This window comes from Gadus macrocephalus, chromosome 3 (assembly GCF_031168955.1).
Source record: "Gadus macrocephalus chromosome 3, ASM3116895v1".
NCBI classification, from domain to species: Eukaryota; Metazoa; Chordata; class Actinopteri; order Gadiformes; family Gadidae; genus Gadus; species Gadus macrocephalus.
In genome coordinates, this window is record NC_082384.1 from 24,082,208 (window position 1) to 24,105,071 (window position 22,864).

Here is a 22,864-nt window from a genome sequence, read left to right on the forward strand (position 1 = left end):
AGTTTACGAGCAGGTGTGATTCAGCTTGTTTACGCAGTGGTTAGGTCAATTTCCTGGATTTACCAGCGTGGGCTGCATCTGACGTGGAACACTCATAGAAGCCCAAAGCCCTTCTTGGCTCAATGTTATATACACTGTAGCTCACTTATATATACACAAATAAAATACATCCATTTTAGGTTAATTCTCCTGCCGTTGCCCTTGATTATTATTATTTATTTATTTATTTATTTCTGTTCTAGTATTACTTTGTGTTTTTCTTTCGCCGACATCGTTCGAGTGACGTTCAAGAACGTAAAGCGTTCTGAATTGGCATCCGATTGAATCCAAAACATCCATCGCCCTGTTCCCATCCCCCTGAACCCTGAATCAGCTCCAGGACCGGGAGTCCACGGTGAGCCTGCTGGTGGGGGCGCGCTACGGGGTGAGCCAGGTGGTGAACCACAAGCTCAGCATCATGACCACGCTCACCGAGTTCAGCAGCATCAGCCGCATCGAGCTGCTGCCAGAGTCCGAGCGCATCAGCCTGGTCAAGATCTACCTGCAGGACATCAAGGTAGGAGACCAACCACAGGGAAGACACATTTAGATCCCCACTAACACAGCTATACCTGCCGGACATCAAGGTAGGGGAGCCCCCTTTAGAGACCCATTAACACAGCTTTACCTGAAGTACATCAAGGGAGGGAGACCCCCACATAACAGACTTTTTCTCTTAAATTATTAGTTTCATAAATATGTGGCCTGTAAGCCCATTGAGACTGTACCGGGGATGGCTATACAAATGAAATGTAATTAATTGAATACATTAGCAACACAACCCGTTAGCAAAAAAACACGGTAGAATCACAACATGTTAACAACACAACATGTTAGCAACACAATATTAGCTTTGTTGCTAGCACAGTTAACGTTGTTGACGGACCGAAGAGGTCCAAGGTTAACATTAACCTCCAACCTGCTTTAAGGAGCCGTTGAACCCGAAACCGAGTTAGTTTTTGTCTTAAACATGGTCATATGTCTTCTATGATCGTCAACATAGTAGTCTATGCAGTTTTATCACGGTTACTGAAATAAGTCCCCAATTTAGGGAACAAAGGGGACCTCCCCGAAACCCTAAGTGAACGTTGCACTCAGAGCGTATTCCGCGAGGGGGGGTCGTCCCAATGTTCCCCAGGTCCTATGTTCGCCGGGTTTAGGGGTATGGTTAGGGTTAGGTCGAGGGTTAACCCTAAACCTAACCCTAACCATAACCAATCGGAGGAGAGACATTCTAACCCATCACAGGCGAATCAGAGGCGAAAAAGGCGGTACTTGCCCCTACTGTAACGTAATTCACACATTCATACCAAGGCCACATATGCCCTTACCAATTAAAGAGTCTTCTTTATCAGGCTAAGGAGGGATCCGGAGCCTCGGGAGGCGTCCAGCTCATAAAGGAGGCCATTCATCATGTGTCAATTCTAGAGATACGAGCGGTCAAGATGTTCGAGTGACCCAGACGCTCAAGGCCACAAGAACAAGTGTTATTCCCGCACATAGCCACAAACAAAGTTGCAATGCCAACACGTAGCCGCAAGGGACAGCACAAAGACACATACGGGTATCCAGGGGCGCGGGAGTTCAGCACCATGCTTAGCCAATCAGAGCACATAACTGAGTCCACGCCTGCCCAGTAGATAAGTCCCAACACATAGCCCGGGGGGTTAGAACGCTCCAGGTAAAGCATCCTTTTGAATGCCCTACTAAGTGTATCTCCACGTGTGTTTGTACAATTCCCCTCCTTTTGCTTCATGTATGCTAGTCCAAACCTTTGCTAAATAAAGTGAGTTAAAGCGATCCTGACTCGGCAGACTTTTTCCAAAAGAACACGGCACTGCCACCCTACGAAAAAAAGATTTGGCGACAGGGTCCTATGTTCCCCGGTCACATACAAAGCGGGGAACATAGCACACGGGGAACATAGGACCCGAGGAACATGGATACGCTCCCTTCCGAGGCACTCACGACCAATGGGCAACGGCTACTGTATGAGTGGACGTGTGGCTCTCTGTCTTGGCAGCGGTTGACTGCAGTGTCATAGAGGAAGTTTAGCTTTCAGGCACTTAAAGGCACCCAGTGCAACTTTATGTAAACATTCAATGAAAAATAAACATTCAATTTCTAGTCTTTTTTACACGTAGTAAGTTTCAATAACTCCATACCATTACATATCGACATTCAAGGAGCAAAGATGAGACGTCGTTGTGTGGTGAGAACTGATAGAAAATCGTAAACAACAACAATCGCCGGTGGGGAGAAGCCATTTTTCCATTGACTGGAAGCCTGCTTTATTTATTGTAGGTTACAAAAAATAAAGAAAATGGCGGCATTGTTGTTGTTATCGATTTTCTATCAGTTCTCACCACACAACGACGTCTCATCTTTGCTGCTTAAATGTCGGTATGTAATGGTATGGAGTTATTGAAACTTACTACGTGTAAAAAAGACTAGAAATGGAATGTTTATTTTTAAGCCTCGAAAGTTGCACTGGGTGCCTTTAAAGATTAGCGCTAGGGTGTGTGTGTGGGGGGTGTGGCTCTATCTGAGCAGTGGTTTATTTAATGTCCTCGTCAAAGTGAGGATGAAGCTTCCCGGATGCATATAGTATAACGGTAAGGTGTGGGTGGATGGCGAGGATCTATCTTAGCAGCTATTTTTATTAATGTCCTCGTTCCAAGTGAGGGTTAAGTTAAGGCGTCCTGGACATTGATAGCGGCACACACTACGGTGTGTGCCGCATTTCTTATTCAACATCGCTCATTGAAAAGGCTCATACGCAACGACGTCACTGAAATAGTATGACAAAGTTGGTGTGGGTCGTAACCATGGGGATAACACTTAAAACCCTAGCCCTAAAACTCTCAAAACTCTCATAATGTTTTCGAAATTCTGCTAAAACACTGGGTTCACTGGCAATTTCAGGTTGGAACAAACTATTGGGAATAAGGGTTTTATTTTACTGAATGTAATATCGCCTTGCTTTTCTTCTCTTTCTTCCTCTTGTCTCCTTCGCTCCCTGCTCCACTCCTACCCTCTTCTCCACCTGACTCCTGTCTCCTCTCCCTTCTTGCTTTACCGTTTCCCTCTTGAATGGCTCTCTCCTCCCTTCCGCTCCGATCACTCCCATGAAGCCCATCACGCTGTTACTGGAGTCCGTGGCAGCCAAGGACATGTCCTGTCTCATCGCCGGCTACTGCAAGGTGTTCGCCAACCCCGACATCCAAGTCTTCCCCTGGCCGGAGAAACCCAAGAAGCACCGAGTGTCAGCGGAGGAAGGTGGGGAAGGAATATGAATACACCGCGAGGATACAGGGGTGTAGTGCATCAAATTCATGTTCGATTTCCACATCCCAACGAGGGCGTCTACACTACTACTGATGCTAACAGACGAGAAATCACTGAACATTACTGACAATGTTCGTGCTATTTTTGTTCCGACATTTCATTTATTTGTATCTTTGTGTGTGTGTGTGCGTGCATGTATGTGTGCGTGTGTGCGTTTGTGTGTGTGTGCGTGTGTGTGTGCATGCGTTTGTGTCTGTGTATGCATGCATGCATACGTGTGTGTGTGTGTGTGTGTGTGTGTGTGTGTGTGTGTGTGTAGGCTACGTGTCCCGGCGAGCGAGCGACTCGGACTCCTCCTCGGACATGGACGCCGACCCCTTGATCCACCTGGTCTCCCACGACAACAAGCCCCGCCCCCGCATCCGGTCCTCCTCGGACCCCGAGCGGCCCAAGAGGAAGGAGCGGGAGCGGCCGCGGCCCCCGGGGGCCAAGGCCAAGGCGGAGAAACCCTGGAGGAGCCGGAGGGAGAAACAGGACGCCGAGAAGCTCCGGTCATGTGACCCCACGTCATGTGACCTCCGGGCGGAGAACCAGGAGGTGGAGGAGGAACCGACAGCCGACGACGGGGAGTCGAAGGGGGCGGGGACGGAGGCGGGGCCAGTACAGATCGCGATAACGAAGGCCGACGCGGAGGAGGGGGGGGACGGGGCGGCGAGGGTCCGGGACCGGGGGCCGGAGCAGGAGGGGAAGGAGGCGGCGGCGGGCGGGGACGACTTCTGGGGCGCGGACGAGACCTTCTCGGAGGCGTCCGACTCGTGCCGGACGGACTCCCGCTTCCTCACCAGCCCGTCCAGCGACTCCCTGGACGCGTTGGAGGAGGACGACCTCGTTTCCTGTTCCTCCTCCTCCTTCGTCCGGCCGCCCTCCGGCCTGCTCCACCTCCAGGGCACCTCCTTCTCCCCGCGGCCGTCGCAGAGGCTCCGCCCCTACAAACACACGCTGCCCCACCCCCACCTCCTGGCCCCGCCCCCGGCTCACTCCCACTCCCTCGTCAGCCTCGCCCCCGGCCCCCCCGGCCGAGACGAGGAGACGGCGACGGGGGGGGGCAGGAGGTCCGGCGACGGCGCCGACCCCAACCTCTCCTCGCCCTCCTCCTCCCCGCCCGGCGACGGTTGCCCGGGCGGCACGGAGCCGCAGCCTCTGATCATCATCAACCCCTGTCGCCAGGACAACCTGATGAGCTTCGCCGAGCTGTCCCGCCACGCCGACGACCTGCCCAGCCCCCCCGAGGCCAGCGAGGAGGACGAGGAGGACGAAGAGGAGGAGCTGGAGCGGCGCCGGAGGAGGTTCCTGGAGCTGAGCGAGCCGCTGATGCGCGCCTCCGAGGGGGGCGGCGCCGCCGGAGGAGGGGAGGAGGAGGGAGGAGGAGAGGAGGGAGGGGGGGAGGGAGGAGGGGAGGAGGGAGGGGGGGAGGGAGGAGGGGAGGAGGGAGGGGAGGAGGTGGGCGTGGCCCCGACCCGGACGCCGTCCCCGGCGCCCGTCTCCACGGCGTCGGGCGTGGACTACGTGTTCAACTTCAACCAGAGCGACGCGCGCTGCTACTACAAGCTGTGCTCCAGCGTGACGCCCGACAGCGCGCTCAGCCCGCCGCGCCCCGGCCCCGGCCCCGGGTCGGACGGGGAGCGGGACGCCAAGAAGGGGGGGAGCGGCGGGGAGGGGGGGCCGGAGGAGACGGAGCCGGTGCACATCCTCCAGCCGCCACCCGGGTTCGGAGACAGCAGCTCGGAGGAGGAGTTCTTCGACGCCTGGGACCGCTTCTCCTCGCCGGAGGAGCCCAGCGCGGGAGGCGTTCTCGGAGGTAATCCGCTTCCATTCGGTCGTTCCCAAAACGCTCTTCAATCCAGTTCTAGGATCTAGTTTCATACTAATTGGAATTATTAACTTCATGATATTGATTGATTTGATTGAATTATGATATATTTGCTTCTTAGTTTACATTCCCTTTTGAATACTGTTTTGATTGATCCTTGTGGTCAGTGCCCCCATCTGCTTGGGAATGGGTGGATATTCGGGATACTAGGGACAGGAAAGGGAACGTCGGATGGGAGCAAATGTTTTTTAACAGCAGTAGCAATAGCCATTGATGGAAACATGCTTTGGAGGAAACAAAATTAGGTTTTTATTTGTATTCACGCGCCACTGTCATTTAAACTGAACTGTTGGAACTACGGACTCACCCGGGGAGAGTTCCTATTTGGCTATGGTTATTAATTGATATCGTTTTGCCTGTAGTGTGTTTTGTTGAGCTCCCGAGTATTGAAAGCACAGATTTCTATACATATTTATAATGTAGACCATAGGCAGTGGCTCAAATATAATAGATATAAATACATAAAACAACTGTGTAATGTTGACATGTCTTTAACATGGCTGTATGATGTGACATTATCAATGACTTGCTGCCTTTTACATGACCTGCCAACATGGACCGCAAACATTTTAACCATAAGGTAGAAAGAGTAGCATGTAGTGGCTGTCAGCAGGTTAGTTAGCCTTGTTCATTTGTGTTTAACACCATATCAACCATACCACTAAACCACTAAACGTTGGGATCAGTCACTTTCCGTTATATGACAATATTTGGCGATAGGACCCCCAAAGATTTCCAAAGCAATAACTTAACAGCCCCGATCAATTGAAATACATTGTTGTACATTGCAGGTGGGTGAAATGGTGGTATGGTTATGTAGAACGTTTTTTACGGTAGACTTTCATGTTTTCATCAACATACTTAAACCCAACAAGAGTGAAAACGAATGATTAATGACTTCAATTTTCTTCTCTCATTTCCCTTTTAGCAGAGATGAAACCAAACTTGGTCCGCACTCTGAGCCTTAGTGACATCAGAGCGATAGTAGACGAGATAGAAGGAGGACAGAGACGGGCCGGGATGGGGATGGTAGCGGAAGACGGAGGTGGAGTAGAAACCTTGGTTCAGCTTAGGAGGCGGTCGCGGAAGCGCAGGTCCTTCATGGAGACCACCTTCACCTCCAGGGTCACCTTCCCAGAACCAGACGCAGACTCAAACCCCAACCTTGACTCAAACAGGACTCAAAGAGGCCTCCCTTCACAGGACGGCGACACTCCACGTCTTAGCGGGGATCCGGAGGCTCCCGAACAAACCCAGAACATCTGTCCTACCGTCGCGTCCATGACCCACGCCGAAGGAGAACCGGCACTCCTCGAATCCAAGCCCATCCCTTCCAAGTCCCGTGCCCACGGACCCGGCTCCCCCAGGGGCTCCGGTTCTCCGGATTCGGACAGAGAGCTCCTCACGGCCTCCAGGAGGAAGAAGCAGGAGATGGAGATGGAGCCCGACGCCATGGAGTCCAAATCAGTGACGGACCTCGTGAAGACGTCTCCTCCCTCCATCACGGTGGTCCGTTGCCGGGTGGAGCCGGACGGGAAGGAGAGTGCCGACCGAATCGGGGACGGGAAGGAGGAAGGGGAGGAGGAGGAGGAGGAGGGCAAGGTTGAGGAGGAGGCAGAAAGGAAAGTCGAGAGAGAGGAAGATGGAGAAGAAGAAGAACTCATGAAAACGCCGCAAAATGGACCAGTGTTCATCCATTATCGCCAGTTGTCCGAGATCATCGAGGAGTCGTGTAAGTGTGAGGAAGTAGGAGACGAGTGGTACGAGAAGGAGTGGGGAATAGTGAGGGAGTCGGTCAGTGGTGCCGAGACCCTGAAAGAAGAGGACTCGAGTCAATCAGACAACGTTTTTGCCGATGATTTTCTCACACAGTTGCCACCTCCTCCAAGCTTTGCACAACCCCTTCCACCAAATTGCTTCACGCCACCACTACCGGTTGTTGATAATCCCTCCCAGAATCCCCAGCTCTCATCTTCACAACAAGTGGGCTTGAATGATACGCAAGTGTACGTTTCAGAATTACCCAAACTCAAATTCCTTAACAGAGAACAATATGTTATGGTCAATACCGTGACTAAAAACGATGGAACAAGCAGTATTTCGAACTCTGACACAACTAGCGATGATGTCGTTGACGTAGTCGAATCTGACAACGTGTTTGTTGTTGAGGATGAGGAAGATGACGATGATAATGACGATGGTGAGGAGGATGATGTTGAGGAGGATGACGATGACAATAGTGTCCCTTTGAGTTTGTGTTATACTCGTGAGAATTCTCAAAACAATCACAATGTTGATCATGACGCTGCTACGAAAGCTGCAGTAGCCTCTAGTCTTCCGTCACCAGACTCCCAAACCAAAGGCCACTCCAGTTCAAACCCTCTCACACCGATTACCTCCTCTGAATACGAAAACACGATCAATTCTATCACGGCTAAGCTCGGGGTTGCAACGGCTGCGTTGTCCCCTCTGTTAACCACTGGTGGAACGATTCATCATGAGACTACAAGAGACAAGGCCTCCGGCTCGAATCATGACACAGATACAGTCAGGATTGGTTCCACCATGCCAGACGCAGAGTCTGCCTCCAAGGTTAGCTTAGGTATGGCCAGTGAAGCTGCGATTAAGCACAGCTTTGATGCCCCTTGTGACGGTTTAGCGCAAGCTAACACGACAACAGTCCACCATCTATCCAAAGAGCCCCCATCTCCCACCCATTTCCTCTTCCAGACGTGCTCTCCCAGTATCATGGGCCGCCTGTCCGCCTCCACGCTTAGGGAGAAGATTCAGATGCTGCCCCTTTACCTATCTCGCTCCCAGGAGACCTTACCCCACACTGGGTCGGACAGTGCATCCCCAAGCCCCTGTAAGGTGGTCTCTAACAACAGCCAGGACAGGAGCGAGGTCGCCATACAAATTACGGATGTCGATAACGTCACACAAGCAATGGACTTTGGGACATCACCTAGGAGGGGATCCATCGAATCCGACGACTCCGACGTTACCCTGACTGGGTCCGAGGTGGAGACAGAGGTAGACGGGGAGCTAGGATCTCCCTTGGTTCCTGGGACGACCTGTCCCACGGCCTCCAACGAGAGGGAAACGGCGGAGAGCGTCGCGGTGTCCGACGCAAACTCTGCCAGCCCTGTTCAAAGCGAGCCAAGAACCACGCGCCACGTGTCATGTGAGCCTTGCAGCGATACACCGGGTCCCATCGTCAAGCCTCCCACCTCCCTGGCCGTTCCCTCTGACACAGAGGCACGTACGCCCGGCCCCGTGAAAGAGGCTCCAGAATCCTCAATGAAAAGTGCATCAAACATTCCAGGTTTCATAATGAACAGTCAACAGTCATCTGCCACACCGCATCCAATGGTGGTCACGACCCAGACGCACAACGGGCCCGGCCTCTCTTTCTACAGCCCCACAGAGAAAGTAAGGACCAGTACCGACCGGCCTCTGACGGGCCTCTGCCGCCCTGCAGCAGAGGCAACCGGCGCACCCAAATCCCATTCCTCAGGTTGTGAGATGTTTACTACGTGTTCCGCCCAATCCCAGACAAAGGCGTCAGTGTCCGTCCCCGCCACGAAACCCGATTACAGCTGCAGCTCAGTGCTCTCCTCGGGCTGCGAGTCGGCCGTGGAGGGGCTGCAGACGCCACTGGAGGCGTGCGGCTGCACGGCGGTCTACACCAACTGCTTCAGCAGCGGCGACAACTTCGACGACGAGCTCACCGTCTACGAGTTCTCCTGCCGCTCGCAGGGCAGCAGCAGGGCGGGGTCTACCTCCGAGGTGGGGCTTCCTCTCATCACCGCCACCGGGCCCGTCTCCTCTTTTCTATCCAAGTCCCCTCCGTCCTTCTCGGCGTCCACGCTCTCTCCGTCCTTCCCGCGCTCCTCCATCGTCTTCTCCTCGGCCACGTCGGAGCTCAGCCCGCTCCTCTCGCCTCTGTCCGACTCCCAGGACAGCGTCTCGTCCCAATCGCACAAGGAGACCATCAGCTCCATCCGCCAGCACTGTTACCCAGCCAACCCCGCGGGCTTCCAGCCGCTACGGAGCGACGTGGACCAGCTCATCGCCATCCTTGAAGGCGGCGGCGGTCAGGGCGGTCAAGGCGGTCACGGGGGGCGCCACGCCCGGGAGACCTGCCCGGCGCACTTCACGGAGAACAAGCACGTGCTGCACACGGAGGCGCGCCGACTGATGACGGGCTGCCAGAAAGCTGCAGCCCTGGGGCAGAACCCCGAGGAGACACTGGTCGCCCTGGCCGACAGCTTCAGGCACCTGGTGGAGCTGGCGGGCGCCTGCCTCTGGTTCTCGGGCTGCGACCGGTGCGACCGGAGGAACGGCGAGGCGGTGGCGGGGCTGGCCGACGTGGCGAGGTCCTTCCGGGACTTCTGTCTGGCGGCGGAACGCGCCTGCAGCAAGAGGAGCTGCCAGGATCTAAGTGCCAAGCTTCTGGCGAAACAATGCACGGCACTCACTGCCTCGGTCTTCTGCCTCACCCAGCTGTTCCGCACACTGACGGCGCTTTGAGGCGGCTGGAGAGGCTCAACTGTCATCCTCAGTCGATAAAAAAGCTCTGCCCGCTGCCTCGCTCGTTCACAGGGCAGCCAGTGAGCTGCTTCTGTTGAGGGGGCAGAGTAGGACCGGCCGACCAGGGACCGGAGGGGACACTGATATGAAATAACCTCAACTTACTCCCTTGTAAGAACTCCCGTGGGCCGGTTTATTAAGTTGATTGTGATCAACACACGGACCTCGTAGGCCCCCTTAGTGAGGTTCACGTTGACTCGGGGCAGGACCAATGAGATGCATGTGGATACCCTTGTGTATGCTGTGTGCACCTTCCGTAGCACAAAGTTACAACTACCATATCAGCCGATCACTGGACCGTGGACTGAAAGGACATTGTCACAAGCAGCGAGAGGGCCACCTCGTGAAGAGTTAACGCAAACCTCTCTGCGGGTCAATGTGGAGGGTGTGATGTACTTGAATGTATTCTGTGTTCTGATTCCGGTTGTATGTATTTACATATTGTTTCTGAGATATTATAGGCTTGATCTTTATAAAGACACAGCATTGTGCGCATATGCAAGAGAGGAATGTAGTGGATGGTAAATGAATGGTATTGTTTACAAGCACAGTATTAGACTGAAGAGGTATGGAATTAGAGAGGCCTTTACACACCCAGACACACACACACACACACACACACACACACACACACACACACACACACACACACACACACACACACACACACACACACACACACACACACACACACAAACATACATGCACACTCCCACAAAGTCTGCCTTGGATAAATCATGATTCACAGTGATGATGTCTATGTTTTCTGGTTTCGATTTGGATTTCAAACGATCTACTGTTGTCTTCATCTTTCACATACAAACAATCATAAATGATTTATCCCCATGTTACTTATTGTGTATAATACCAAACACTGGGGGAATGAGTGTCGAAAATGGCATATCTTCAAGAAAGCTACACATTAATATTTTTTGTTACAACAGGGAATGACATGGTAAAAATAAATGATGTAAGAGTCAAAGACACATACCAAGTTACTTGGTACGATGACTTCTTAAAACTGTTGTCGAAATCCAAGAACAAAGGTGGCGGTTCCGAACACCTTATATTAATTTTGAAAGTGGTTAGGTTGGATTGAATTGCAGTTCTTACGTTGACATGATCCTGAACTTGTGTGAATATCATCTTGAACGGCTGTTAACATGTCTGCTAGCTTTTCACTTGTTGGGATGTTTTTTCACGGTTTATGCAAAGTCCAACGCTGCTGGGTGTCTTTTTATTTTGTATTTACTTTTTACTTAACATGCATTGTAATATTACTGACCCATTAATAAATAATACGACCAATAATCAAAATGCAAGACAAATTCAAGTCAAGTGTGGAAAAGGGTATTGGGATCCTACTCTAATAGTTTTAGCATTACTATTATTATGAGTGTTATAATTACTATATGCAATACATCGACTGATTACCTGAGCTTCTTTCCAGTCAGTACAAAGGGGGCAACTAGTAACTAATGCTACAGTTTTATGTGCATAAGCCGTATGGTTTGGAGTACAACACAGCGAAGAACGAAGAGTGCGGATCCAACCGAATGCCTGCCAACCATTACAGGGGCAGTCATTGGTGGATCACCGATGCTCGCTAACCTTAAAACCATAAATATATTTTTCACACTCTGCTGCAAAAATTCCTTGAGCTTATGATAGTGAGTAAGCTGTAGCTCTGCAGTGTTTTCACTTGGAATGTTTCCTGCTGCGAAGGAAAAAGAACTGGCACGCATCGGACCTGCATGCACACTGAAGACAGTAGACTCCAATTATTGATCTATTTTACAGTGGCTAGAAACATGTAATATTGCAAAGAACGTTTTACTTAATTATACCCTTTATTGCAACTGTGATAGACAACAACACTAATTTCAAGTTTGACCTTTATTCAAGTTTGACAACCTAACACAATTACTTATTGGTGTCATTCTTCACAAAGAACTGCATAGACCCCCCTCCCATCCCAAGACAGGTTGTAAAGTCTGCTGTTACAAAGCATGTCGTAATTAACAAGCCATAAGATGCATTAGTGTATTGTTCTTTCAGGGATTTGATCTGTGAATGACTGGATGATGAGAAACCGGCTCCTGCTTTGTAATGCTCATCTCCCACCATTAAACCATTTTCTTTTTTAAGGATTCTTGATTTCATTTTTTTTTCTCAAAACAACTCAAAAAGGGATCTGGACAGATGGGAGATAAATATATTAAATGAAGACAGTAAAAACAATACTAGGGCATACAGCTCAAGGAATTGTCATGTTTATAAATAGTTTTTAATGAAATCCATATCATGTTCAATTCAAGTTTCTATTCTATTCTATTCTATTCTATTCTATTCTATTCTATTCTATTCTATACGTATTCCGTATTAGTCACGTATGTGGAAGCCAAGTATAAAAGCGTTATTACCCAACTTGAACTCTGACTGGTAAATGACAGCCAAGCATCCCTTCCGCCGTGACGTGTGGAGCCTGTGGAGTCTCAACTGAGACATAGTGCACTTCAAATGGGGACAGCTTTTTGTGTGTGCGTGCCTGCCTGTGTGTGTGTGTGTGTGTGTGTGTGTGTGTGTGTGTGTGTGTGTGTGTGTGTGTGTGTGTGTGTGTGTGTGTGTGTGTGCCTGCCTGCGTGCGTGCGTGCGTGTGTGTTTGCCTGTGTGTGAGTGTGTGCGTGCGTACTGCATGTGTGTGTGTGTGTGTGTGTGTGTGTGTGTGTGTGTGTGTGTGTGTGTGTGTGTGTGTGTGTGTGTGTGTGTGTGTGTGTGTGTGTGTGTGTGTGTGTGTGTGTGTGTGTGCGTGCGTGCGTGTGTGTGCGTGCGTGCGTGTGCGTGTGTGTGTGTGCCTGCGGCTCGGGGGCTTCTGCACACATGGCGCTGCCTCTCGGGGTCCTCCCTCACTATAAAATACTCCGACGCAGCGGCTTTCACTACACCGCTAAGGACACTCCTCTCGCTCTCATTGGGCAGTTCCCCCACTGTGGATGCGGGCGCCCCCCTGAACTAATAACTATAACCCTTGCCCAGTCTTCAGGTTGTCGAACTATCTTTCTTCTCTTATTCAGAATTAAATTATAGAAACACGGCACGTTGGAACTATCGTCTTACTACATCTGTCGCTCAGGACAACCGAGGCTATACAGTAAAAGAGTCATAGCCTCGAAGAGACGCGCCCATTGTTTAGAGTGATTGGCGCGCAGAACGTAATAGGCTATGATGTTGATGTTTGACCAAGTGCTCAGTAGCAGTCTTCCATGAGTGTTGCGTGTCAGTGTCCGTCATCCTGTGCAAGTAATCAGAGTAATGGAACACGTTCCTACCGCGCCACCGGCAACGTGTCCACGCAGGTCCAGCATGGACAGATCAGAAGCGGTACCTCTCGGGATTTATTCGACTCCGATTCAGGACATAATCAAAATGGAAATCCCTAATTACAAGTTGAAAGAGGCATTTGAAAGCCAGAAAGAGATAGAAACCTCATCAAACGTGTACGAGAACCCCAAAGCAGACCCTGAACACGCGTGTTGCTGCAGCTGTGTCTCTCGCCTGTCCAAGTTGGTGCCGAAGGTCTACCAGGATGAGATAGTCCACATCCTGAAGCTGGCTGGACCGGTGGTAAGGTTCTTTAAGACACTATTATCATTTGCTCTGTAAAACCAGGCTGAATCGTATAATTATTATTTTTATGATTTTTTTGGTATTTTTAACTAACAATACGACCTCGTTTACTGTCTGGGATTGAAAGAAAATGAGGGATTTCTTCATTGTGAAACTACTATTAAAATCAAGTTTATTGTTTAAACGTTGTTGGTTAACTGTTTGATGATGATCTAATTTCGCATTTCGTCATGCTCATTGGCGTGAACGGGCCTAATTGTTTCTAAACTAATAATGAAACGTTTCTTTTGGACAGTAATGTCATTTGCTCTGTAAAACCGGCTAAATCGTTTAATTATATAGGCCTATATATATTTCTTTCTTTTTTTTTCTTTTTCTTTTTAACTAACAATACGACCTCGTTTACTGTCTGGGATCGAAAGAAGAGGAGGGATTTCTTCATCGTGAAACTACTATTAAAATCAAGTTTACCTTGTTGGTTAAATAGGGCATACTTGTTTCTAAACTAATAATGATGCAACGTTTTCCTTGTAGATGGTGTCTCAGATGATGGTGTTCCTCATCAGCTTTGTCAGCACAGTGTTCTGTGGTCACATGGGGAAGACAGAGCTGGCCGGCGTGGCCTTATCCATCGCGGTGAGATTGTTTTAGTATCTGTATGTGTTAATCCCATAGGTTAATCCCTCATTCCGTGTTATTCCATTCTGAACACGATTGTCATTGGAAACTAAGTTGTTGCAGTGTAGTAATAGTATGGCACCTGGCTCTGCCCACTCATTGGTGCCCGACAAAGACCTCTTATATCACCAGGTTATTATGAACCCAATGGGTCATTTCAAGGGCACAGATTTAACATCATACTGCAATTACAAAGGAAGGATGGCCCACAGACACTGGAAATCATTGATTCATCGTGATGTTGGTTCAAGGAACCACAAAAGTGATGTTTAACCAGAGTGACCCGAATACTACATTTTCTAGATCATGTTTTCTGCGTTGAGCTGACTCATAGCATGTAGTTCTATCGCATGACTTGATACTTCACCCTAACACCTTTTCTATTGATTCCAGGTGATCAATATCACCGGTATTTCCATTGGCAGCGGTATGGCGTCGGCCTGTGATACGCTCATCTCCCAGGTACTATATCCACAACACAGCGGCATGTGGCTGAAAAGGTAGAGCAGGTTGGCTGGTAACCGGAAGGTTGCTAGTTCGAGCCCCGGCTCTTCCTAGCGGAGTGTCGATGTGCCCCTGAGCAAAACACCTCACCCTGACTGCTAGCGACGAGCTGGCTGTTGCTTTGCATGGCAGACACCGTCGTCGGTGTATGGGTGAATATTAGGCAATATTGTAAAGCGCTTTGCCTGACCACTGGTTAGAAAAGCGCTATAAAACCGCAGTCCGTGTATCAACTACAACGCCTATCCTTCAGTTCACATCCTTCACCTAACAACCGGATCTCCCGACCCACGGAAACGGGCACAAACAACAGCGTTCACACTGTTTACGCTGGGATCCAGTTTGTTTTCTTGTCCCTGGATCCCCGTGGTGTGAGAGGGTGTGATGGCGGTTGACCTCAGCTCTGCCTGGTGTGGTGTTGCGGTCTCGGTGCTCTTCCTCTGCAGACCTACGGGAGCGGGAACCTGAGGCGGGTGGGAGTGATCCTTCAGCGGGGCATTCTGATACTGCTGCTGACCTGCTTCCCCTGCTGGGCCCTGCTGGTCAACACCGAGCCCATCCTCCTGCTGGTGAAGATGAGCCCGGAAGTAGCCAGGTTAGCCGCTCGCTAAAGGCTCCGCTTGAAGCCTGATTAGCCTAGCTTTCTTATGGAGTTTGAGTCAGTGGGAGTTGGGTAACATCACAGAACATGAAATAAAACAGAATCATAATTAGATTGATTAATATCTCTTTAATTAACGTGTACACTAAACTTGACTGTGAATACCACATTATAATAATAGTGCCACACTGAAGTTTCCAAAATAATAAATGGCATTCTCGTTGAAGGATAGCTCTATGCTTGCTAGAGGGTGAATGATTCTTACTCTCGTTTCACTTTTTTACTTTCCCACCGACCCCGCTGAAGTCTCTCACAGTTCTACGTGCAGATCTTCATGCCCGCCCTGCCGGTGAGCCCTGCATTCCTCTTAATGTCAGAGTCTTCACTTGGCTCCTTCCACTCTCATTACAGACCTATAAACCTGTTCAGTGATTTGGCTCCTGATTTATATCCTCCATCTTGTCTTTCTAGGCTGCCTTCATGTACCAACTACAGGCCCGCTATCTTCAGAATATGGTACGCAGTTTGGACACAAAGCACTGGTTTTATATGCGTTGTTTTGATATTCATGGTGATTTATTATTGCGGTCGTAGGGTATTATATGGCCCCAAGTGATAACGGGACTTATAGGAAACATTCTCAACGCCATCATCAACTATGTCTTCCTCTTCCCTCTTGATATGGGCGTCGGGTGAGTGTTCACATCACAGTGTAGATCTTTAATAATGACATATAATAATAAAAGTAACATCCAACAACCAAATTGCCTTGATGGAAGTATCACTTTCCAATCCTCAACAACGTACATTTTGAGTTTTCATCACCTCAGCAGAATGAACAAAAGTCTGTAGATGAACCTCAAACACTCCCTGCCTTCCCCTCTGTGTCTCTAACATCCGCCTGTTGCTCCCTTCTTCAACACAGTGGCTCTGCAGCAGCCAACGTGATCTCCCAGTACGTGCTGGCCGTGTCCCTCTTCGTCTACATTAACTGCAGGGGACTACACAAGACCACATGGGGAGGTGAGCTGTTTGGCCCTTTTCTGGCTGAGACTTCACTGACTTCATTCGATCTTTTCGGAGGGAGAAAGCCAGAGATGGCGGTTTAACATGGTTATTATGCTATAATAAGAGTTGTCCTGTGTATCGAAGGGTTTTTGTAGATAATCCTGAAGTACACTCCTGTAGTAATTACTGCTCTGTTAGGAATCCCTCATGTCAAAGGTTTGGAGCTGTTGTTCCACTCTTTTCTGGTGCGAGTACCAACAGCAGACCAACGTTTTACAACAGGGAGCACTATACAATCTCCCACGGGGGTACATCAGATGTCCCAAGCCATTGTGTAGGTCACATACGATACAGAGCAGAACCACATCAGGTGTAGGCTGGTGGTGGTCGAGGGTGAATTCTTCCCAGCACGCTTAACTTTGCAGAGTGGTTGCGATAGAAGGTCTTAAATTGAGCAGTGCACGTGCATTTGATTGGACCGCGTTAGCTCACGGTTGATAGGGGGCACATGACTAGAGGGTGTAATGTGATGTACATTCGGAGCTTGGCGTTTATCAAATCTAACTCTTGGGTCTTTGATTTGTTGTTCAAAGTGTTTTCGTTTTGAACCTTACCCTGTTTAATGTTTGACAGAGCTTGATAAAATCAATAATGTCACTCTAACTCTAGTGATGCTTCTCTGGAGAGAAGGTGACATCCTTCCCTGCAAAGTAATGTTTGATTTGACAGCACAATGATTGTATCATTGTGCTGTCAAATCAAACCAGTAAATCATTACTGAAGTATCCTAGCTATCTTTGTTTTATTTGGGGAATGGGTTAATCTAGCAAATGTAAGTGCAAGTGTAAGTTTCAATGAACTAGTTCCTTACTATACCGAAATCGTTGTACTGTTGCCCTTGCTTCTGACAAATTTCCATATTAAGTCGCTTTGGATAAAAGCGTCTGCTAAATGTAAATGGAAAGTATAAAATCTGTATTTTTCCCTGAGCAAAATGATTGTTAAAAGAGGTTGGTACATAATCTCTTAGACTTAGTTTAGTTGTAGTTATTCTTTCTCCCATCCAAAACAACCTACTTGACCCTTTCAGTCTATATCTGACCCTTGTGGGTTACAGGTTGGTCCCAGGAATGTCTGCAGGAATGGGGTCCCTTCATCAAGCTGGCCATTCCCAGCATGCTCATGCTGTGCCTGGAGTGGTGGATCTTCGAGCTGGGAGGGTTCCTGGCCGGCCTCATCAGTGAGCAGGAGCTGGGAGCTCAGTCAATCGTTTACGAACTGGCGACGTTGTCTTACATGGTGATTCCAGTGAAGCATTACTTCTTTCGCGAATCAGCATGACACAGCTTTTGTTGTACCTCGGTCCACCTGGGCCTAGCTCAGGGATGAGTGACAAGTCACCAAAATTGATCAAATCTCAATAAAGCAAATAATTACGTATAATATATATATATATTAAAAGGAAAATCAAGATGGGCTGTGATTTAAACCCACCCATACCTGCTGTATTCTAGCAGTAATGAAGCTGCGTTGCATGCAAAGAAATTAGTAAAATTTTCACTTGGTTACGATCCAATTTACACACACTGGATATCTAAATATGTCATGTGTTTCCACAGTTCCCTCTGGGATTCGCGGTGGCGGCCAGTGTGCGTGTTGGGAACGCTCTGGGTGCTGGGAAAGTAGAGCAGGCCAAGCTGACCAGCAAGGTGGCCATCGTCTGTGCAAGTACGTCCGGCTAAACTACTTTATCAGGGTGTCTGGATCCTCTTCACTGAAAGATTCTGCTTATTGGTCTATTCTGCAGTGTTCTTTTTGGGCCCACTGGGGCTTGGGGAGTTTCTCTTGGCTTATTGAGTTCTTAAACAACCTTATTTATGGTGTCTGTACCTCACCATGCGTTGAATGAGCTCGCATTACGCTGCGACCAGGGAATTTGTAGTTGATAGAAGTGTGCAAAGTATACACAATATGAACCCCAAACTGCTAGAACAAAGCCAAAGTTTACCGTTAATATGTCGCAACCTTCCTTGGTTTACGTGTTATACATTTATTTTAAATGTCAATCTTAACTTCCAAATTGTAAGATAGTGTTTACAGAATATAACTAAATATGAATGCTGAATTACCCCCCTTCGATGACTCCTATAACTTCCACCTTTATTCAAAAGTGTCTCATAACATGTTGTTCATCAAAGTATCCAATACTTTCATAGCTTAACTAACATTTGATTTCTTGCTACAGTGATAGTCTCTGTTTTCGTTGGAGCTACTCTTGGTATCCCAAAAGATTACGTTGGCTACATTTTCACCAAGGATCGGTAAGTACGAAGAACCTTAACCGTGTTCAAAGGTACGAGGTGCCAAATCGTTACACCTGCTTCTACCTTCCAATGTACCATAATTGTATTGGCTGTTGCAAATAGGTGTTGGGACTCATGAGCACGACTTGTGTCGACAGGCAGGTAGAATCAGAGAGTGTGGTCTTTACTGGAGGCAATGGTTCGGTACACGGGAGGGCAGTGGCAATCAGGGCAAAGGTAGACAGAAGAGTCGAGGGGTTGATGCGGGTGAGCGGACATTTAATGGAACACTGGGAGACTAATGCAGGAACACTGGGAGACTAATGCAGGTAGGGACGCTCGACACGGAGGTACTCGGACTAACTGGCACAGAAGGAGGGAAACACATTGCCTTAAATCCACTAGTAGGGGAGAGGTAATGAGGGACAGGTGAAAACAATTAACGTGACGCGGAACACTGACGTGCGGCGAAAACACGGGGGAAGGGAGTGACGTGGAGCAGCGTGGGACGGGACAATAACCCTACTCGCTCTCTACGTTGTAGAGGACGTAGCTCAATTATAGCAGCTTGCTACAAGATTTCAGAACATAACCAGGAATACTTGACCTTATGATAGTGAACCATGACACAACCGGGAGTCTTTGACCTTATGATAGTGAACGATAACATAACCAGGAGATGTTTGACCTTGTGATAGTGAACGATAACATAACCAGGAGATGTTTGACCTTATGATAGTGAACGATAACATAACCAGGAGATGTTTGACCTTATGATAGTGAACGATAACATAACCAGGAGATGTTTGACCTTATGATAGTGAACCATATGTATTGGATTTTGCCATTTAGTCAAACTCCAATACCAGACAAAATCCAATGCCACCATTCTTCTCGATGCACCTTTACTCCATACATTTGTACTGTGTTTCCGCATCGTCGCCACCAGCTAACAGAACTCTCTCTCTTTGCTTGTATCCATAGAGGCATTATTGACAGGGTCGCTGACGTCATGATCATATACAGTTGCTTCCACCTGATCGACTGCATAGCGGTGAGGAACGGACTCGCTCAACACAGGGGCCACAAGGCTCAGCCAATCGGAGGGACCCTCTGTAATTTCCTTCCGTTATGTGTCCTTACATTTACATTCAGGGCATTGAGCAGACGCTTTTTATCCAAAGCGACTTACAATAAGTACATTTGTCAGAAGAAAGAGAAAACAACAATATAGTGCTGTCGGTACAGTACGTATGTTCATAGAAACAAGTGCCAAGCACCAACAATGGTTAGGTTAACCCATTCCCTGTATACGTCAAAGAAGGCTAGCATAAGATGCTAAGTACTATTTTTGCAGTGCAAGGACGTACAACATACAATAGGGGCATAAGAGGGGTGTGTGTGTGTGTGTGTGTGTGTGGGGGGGGGGGGGGGGGGGGCGGTAAGGTGTCCTGTGCACAGTATGTTGATGGCATGGCGATCTGTGTTGTGTTTCCCACAGGGTGTGACGGGGGGTATAATCAGGGGGGCCGGGAAGCAAAGCATAGGTGCCCTCTGTAACTTTGTGGGTTACTATATCATCGGCTTCCCCATCGGGGTGTCCCTGATGTTCGCCGCTCACATGGGCATCGTGGGTTAGTGGGAAGAAACTGCAACACACCCGCCGATCCAATCATCCAATCATAGGCCCAATCCCATTTCTACCCCTTACGCCTTACCCCTTCCCCTTCCCCCTTCAAAACAAGGGGGAGGGGTAAGGGGAAGGGGTAAGGGGTAGAAATGGGATTGGGCCTATGATTCAACCTGTGATGACACAAAGGAACATTCTCACAAGGTTTTTCTTTTCTCCCGTTGCCTCCCTTTCAGGACTGTGGACGGGACTTTTGTTTTGCGTGGCGATACAGGCCGTCTTCTTTCTGATTTTCCTGTCTAAACTGAACTGGCAGAAGGCCAGCGATGAGGTGAGGTTGTAGAGCCGGACTCAAGCTATCAGCATATTACCCCCCCTCCCCCCCCCCCCCCCCAAAATTACTACTGCAGTGTACACTGAAACGGCTGTTCTGTCATGCATGTTGAAGCCGCTGCTCTTAGATACATGTCGGACCCACTGTTCTTACATGATTTGCGAAACCGCCGTTCTTACCTACATGGTGAACATGGCTGTTCTTACATGATTGGTAAAACCGCTGTAACACATGCAGTTACCTACATGCAGACATGCCCGGTGAGACCACTCTTATGACATTCATGCTGAAACCCTGTTCTTGATGTCAATGAACAGGCACTCGTGAGGGCTGGAGTCCAGAGAGTGGAAATAAAGGACGAGATCGAGATGGAATATGAAGGTAATCAAAGACATCTCGTTGTTTTATCTGTCTGACTCTTGGTGAAGCAGCTTATACACGACAACGTACAACTCTTTTTGCTTTGATTTTTCTAACGACGCCGTTCAAATTTGGCAACCGTGCGTTCCTTGTTCAGATGTAGGCCCGGGCGCCCCCCAGCTCAGTCTGAGCCCGGAGGAGGGGGAGACGGCACCGACCCCGGACATCAAGGTGGGCGGGGCCACCACGGTGGGCGTGGTACTGACCGGCAGACAGCTGATTCTACGCCGCGGTCTGACCCTGCTGCTCGCCGTCTCCTCTTTGGTGGTTGCAGTCCTCCTGAAGTATCTGTTCGTTTCCCTGCTCGGATAGTTGCAACCACCACAACAACTACTTTCTGCTTCTGATCCTATAGGGGTGTGTGTGTGTGTGTGTATGTGTGTGTGTGTGTAGAGACAGACATTTATGGTGGAAGTCCAAGCCTGGATTGAGTTTTTTGACTAACATACTCAAACAACATCATCCATGAACGGTAATGTTGTTTTACATCTGAACGTGCCATACCCAAATAAAACATCAAAATTCCAGCGTTCTATTCTCTCGCCAGTTGAGGGATGCCTCTATTTATATGGGGCTAATTTGTGACGCTATGGAAACGCCCTGGACAATGTTTTACCAAACGGCCCCTAGATGGTGCTAGAGCACAAGGCAAATGCAATTGCCGGTGAGTGAAGACCATGACGTGAATGCAATTCCTCAATTAATATTTATCGTAAAGTTGGTTAACACAATTTGCATAAAGCCAGAGTAAATTCCCAACCTGTTCTGGCTTCTTGTTGCCTGGTAAAATGATGGTAAAATTATCATTTGCTTGCGTTGCCATGAACATAACATGAACAACAGATAATATAACCTATGTGAATTTTATGAAATTATTGTAAAAATCAATTATTAAGTGTTAGCTACAATCATACCAGAATTGATCATGACAGGAGACTATATGGGATCCATTGAGGATGTGGGATTTTTTGTGGTGTAGATAGGTTGTTGTACTGCATGTATGTTTATATGTGTTGTTATTTATTTTATGTGGACCCCAGAAAGAATAGCGACCGCAGCTGTGGAAGCTAATTGGGATCTGAATAAAGATAAAGGATTATCTTACATTTCTAACGGATCGGGAAAATATATGAACGTTTGTTCTCTGCTATGAGCTCTGCAGGTTGTCCATGATGTTAAAATGCATGCGACCTGAGAAGGGAACAGGTCATCAGTGGCGGGGTAGAAGCTAAGGCCACTCCCCGAGTCCATAGGAGGCCCTTTGTAGTTAGGAGGCTGCTTCCTCTTCTCTAGGGGTTTTCGCCCTGGTGACAGTCAACCCGAGTTGTCAAGACGGCCAGAGTTGATGTGGTTTATGTTACAGTCATGCCTTTTGGTTTGTATTTGGAGAATAATATGTGGTGGCATAATCTGGGCAGCGGTGTAAACAGATGCTGTATTCAGCTGACGTCATTCAAGAGCTGCAAGAGGATGCTTGTAGTATTCAGCGCGCGCCACTAGAGGTCAGGCTAGTCATGAACAGAAAGGGACCGGCCAGCGACCTGAGAGTACTGACATTTTTGTTAAAAAAATAAATAAGTCTCAACCACCTTTGAGATTATCTTTGGAAAAATAAGTGAGAGACCAGCCGGTCAACGTGAGATAAAGATACGTGCACCATTTGCCTGAATAAATGTAGCTAACCAGGGTTATATAGGCCTATGGAAACATTTGCACAGAGGTCAAATCGTCTAGAACAGTGGTACTGATTTTTTTTTTGATATTGTGGCACCATTGTTAGTTCATGAAAATCCTTTTTAACCGTACCTTCATCCTTTTTACCAGAGAGCATCTGCTACTCATATCAATAAAGACCCAGTGACCGTATTCAAACTACTCGCTTGTAGGCAGTTTGCTCGTGGTTGTGAAA

At 48.5% G+C, this 22,864-nt stretch overlaps 2 protein-coding genes across 2 annotated transcripts in view; both read left to right on the forward strand.

Annotated features, from left to right (window-relative positions):
* LOC132454193 (FERM and PDZ domain-containing protein 1) overlaps positions 1–11,997 on the forward strand; it is a 51,492-nt gene extending 39,495 nt beyond the window's left edge. Inside the window, exons 13-17 of the mRNA XM_060047413.1 lie at positions 374–556; positions 3,174–3,318; positions 3,647–4,725; positions 4,801–5,185; positions 6,186–11,997. Of these exons, the coding sequence (XP_059903396.1) occupies positions 374–556; positions 3,174–3,318; positions 3,647–4,725; positions 4,801–5,185; positions 6,186–9,790 (5,397 nt within the window). The 3' untranslated portion in view covers positions 9,791–11,997. The remainder of the gene's footprint in view (positions 1–373; positions 557–3,173; positions 3,319–3,646; positions 4,726–4,800; positions 5,186–6,185) is intronic.
* Positions 11,998–12,781: 784 nt separating this feature from the next.
* LOC132454668 (multidrug and toxin extrusion protein 1-like) lies at positions 12,782–21,714 on the forward strand. Its single transcript, XM_060048174.1, has 16 exons — positions 12,782–13,474; positions 14,012–14,113; positions 14,549–14,617; positions 15,106–15,254; positions 15,567–15,609; positions 15,732–15,776; positions 15,855–15,952; positions 16,186–16,283; positions 17,386–17,567; positions 17,888–17,996; positions 18,514–18,589; positions 19,556–19,625; positions 20,073–20,205; positions 20,438–20,532; positions 20,853–20,916; positions 21,053–21,714. The coding sequence occupies exons 1-16, from the start codon at positions 13,163–13,165 to the stop codon at positions 21,265–21,267; spliced, it is 1,860 nt and encodes a 619-aa protein (XP_059904157.1). The 5' UTR covers positions 12,782–13,162; the 3' UTR covers positions 21,268–21,714.
* The last annotated feature ends 1,150 nt before the right edge of the window (positions 21,715–22,864 follow it).

Coding starts and splice junctions, on each gene's coding strand:
- LOC132454668 (XM_060048174.1), top strand. CDS start 13,163: ATGGAACACGTTCCTACCGCGCCACCGGCAACGTGTCCACGCAGGTCC. Junction 15,777..15,854: donor CCCGCTATCTTCAGAATATG/GTACGCAGTTTG, acceptor TTGCGGTCGTAG/GGTATTATATGGCCCCAAGT. Junction 18,590..19,555: donor TACATTTTCACCAAGGATCG/GTAAGTACGAAG, acceptor TTGTATCCATAG/AGGCATTATTGACAGGGTCG.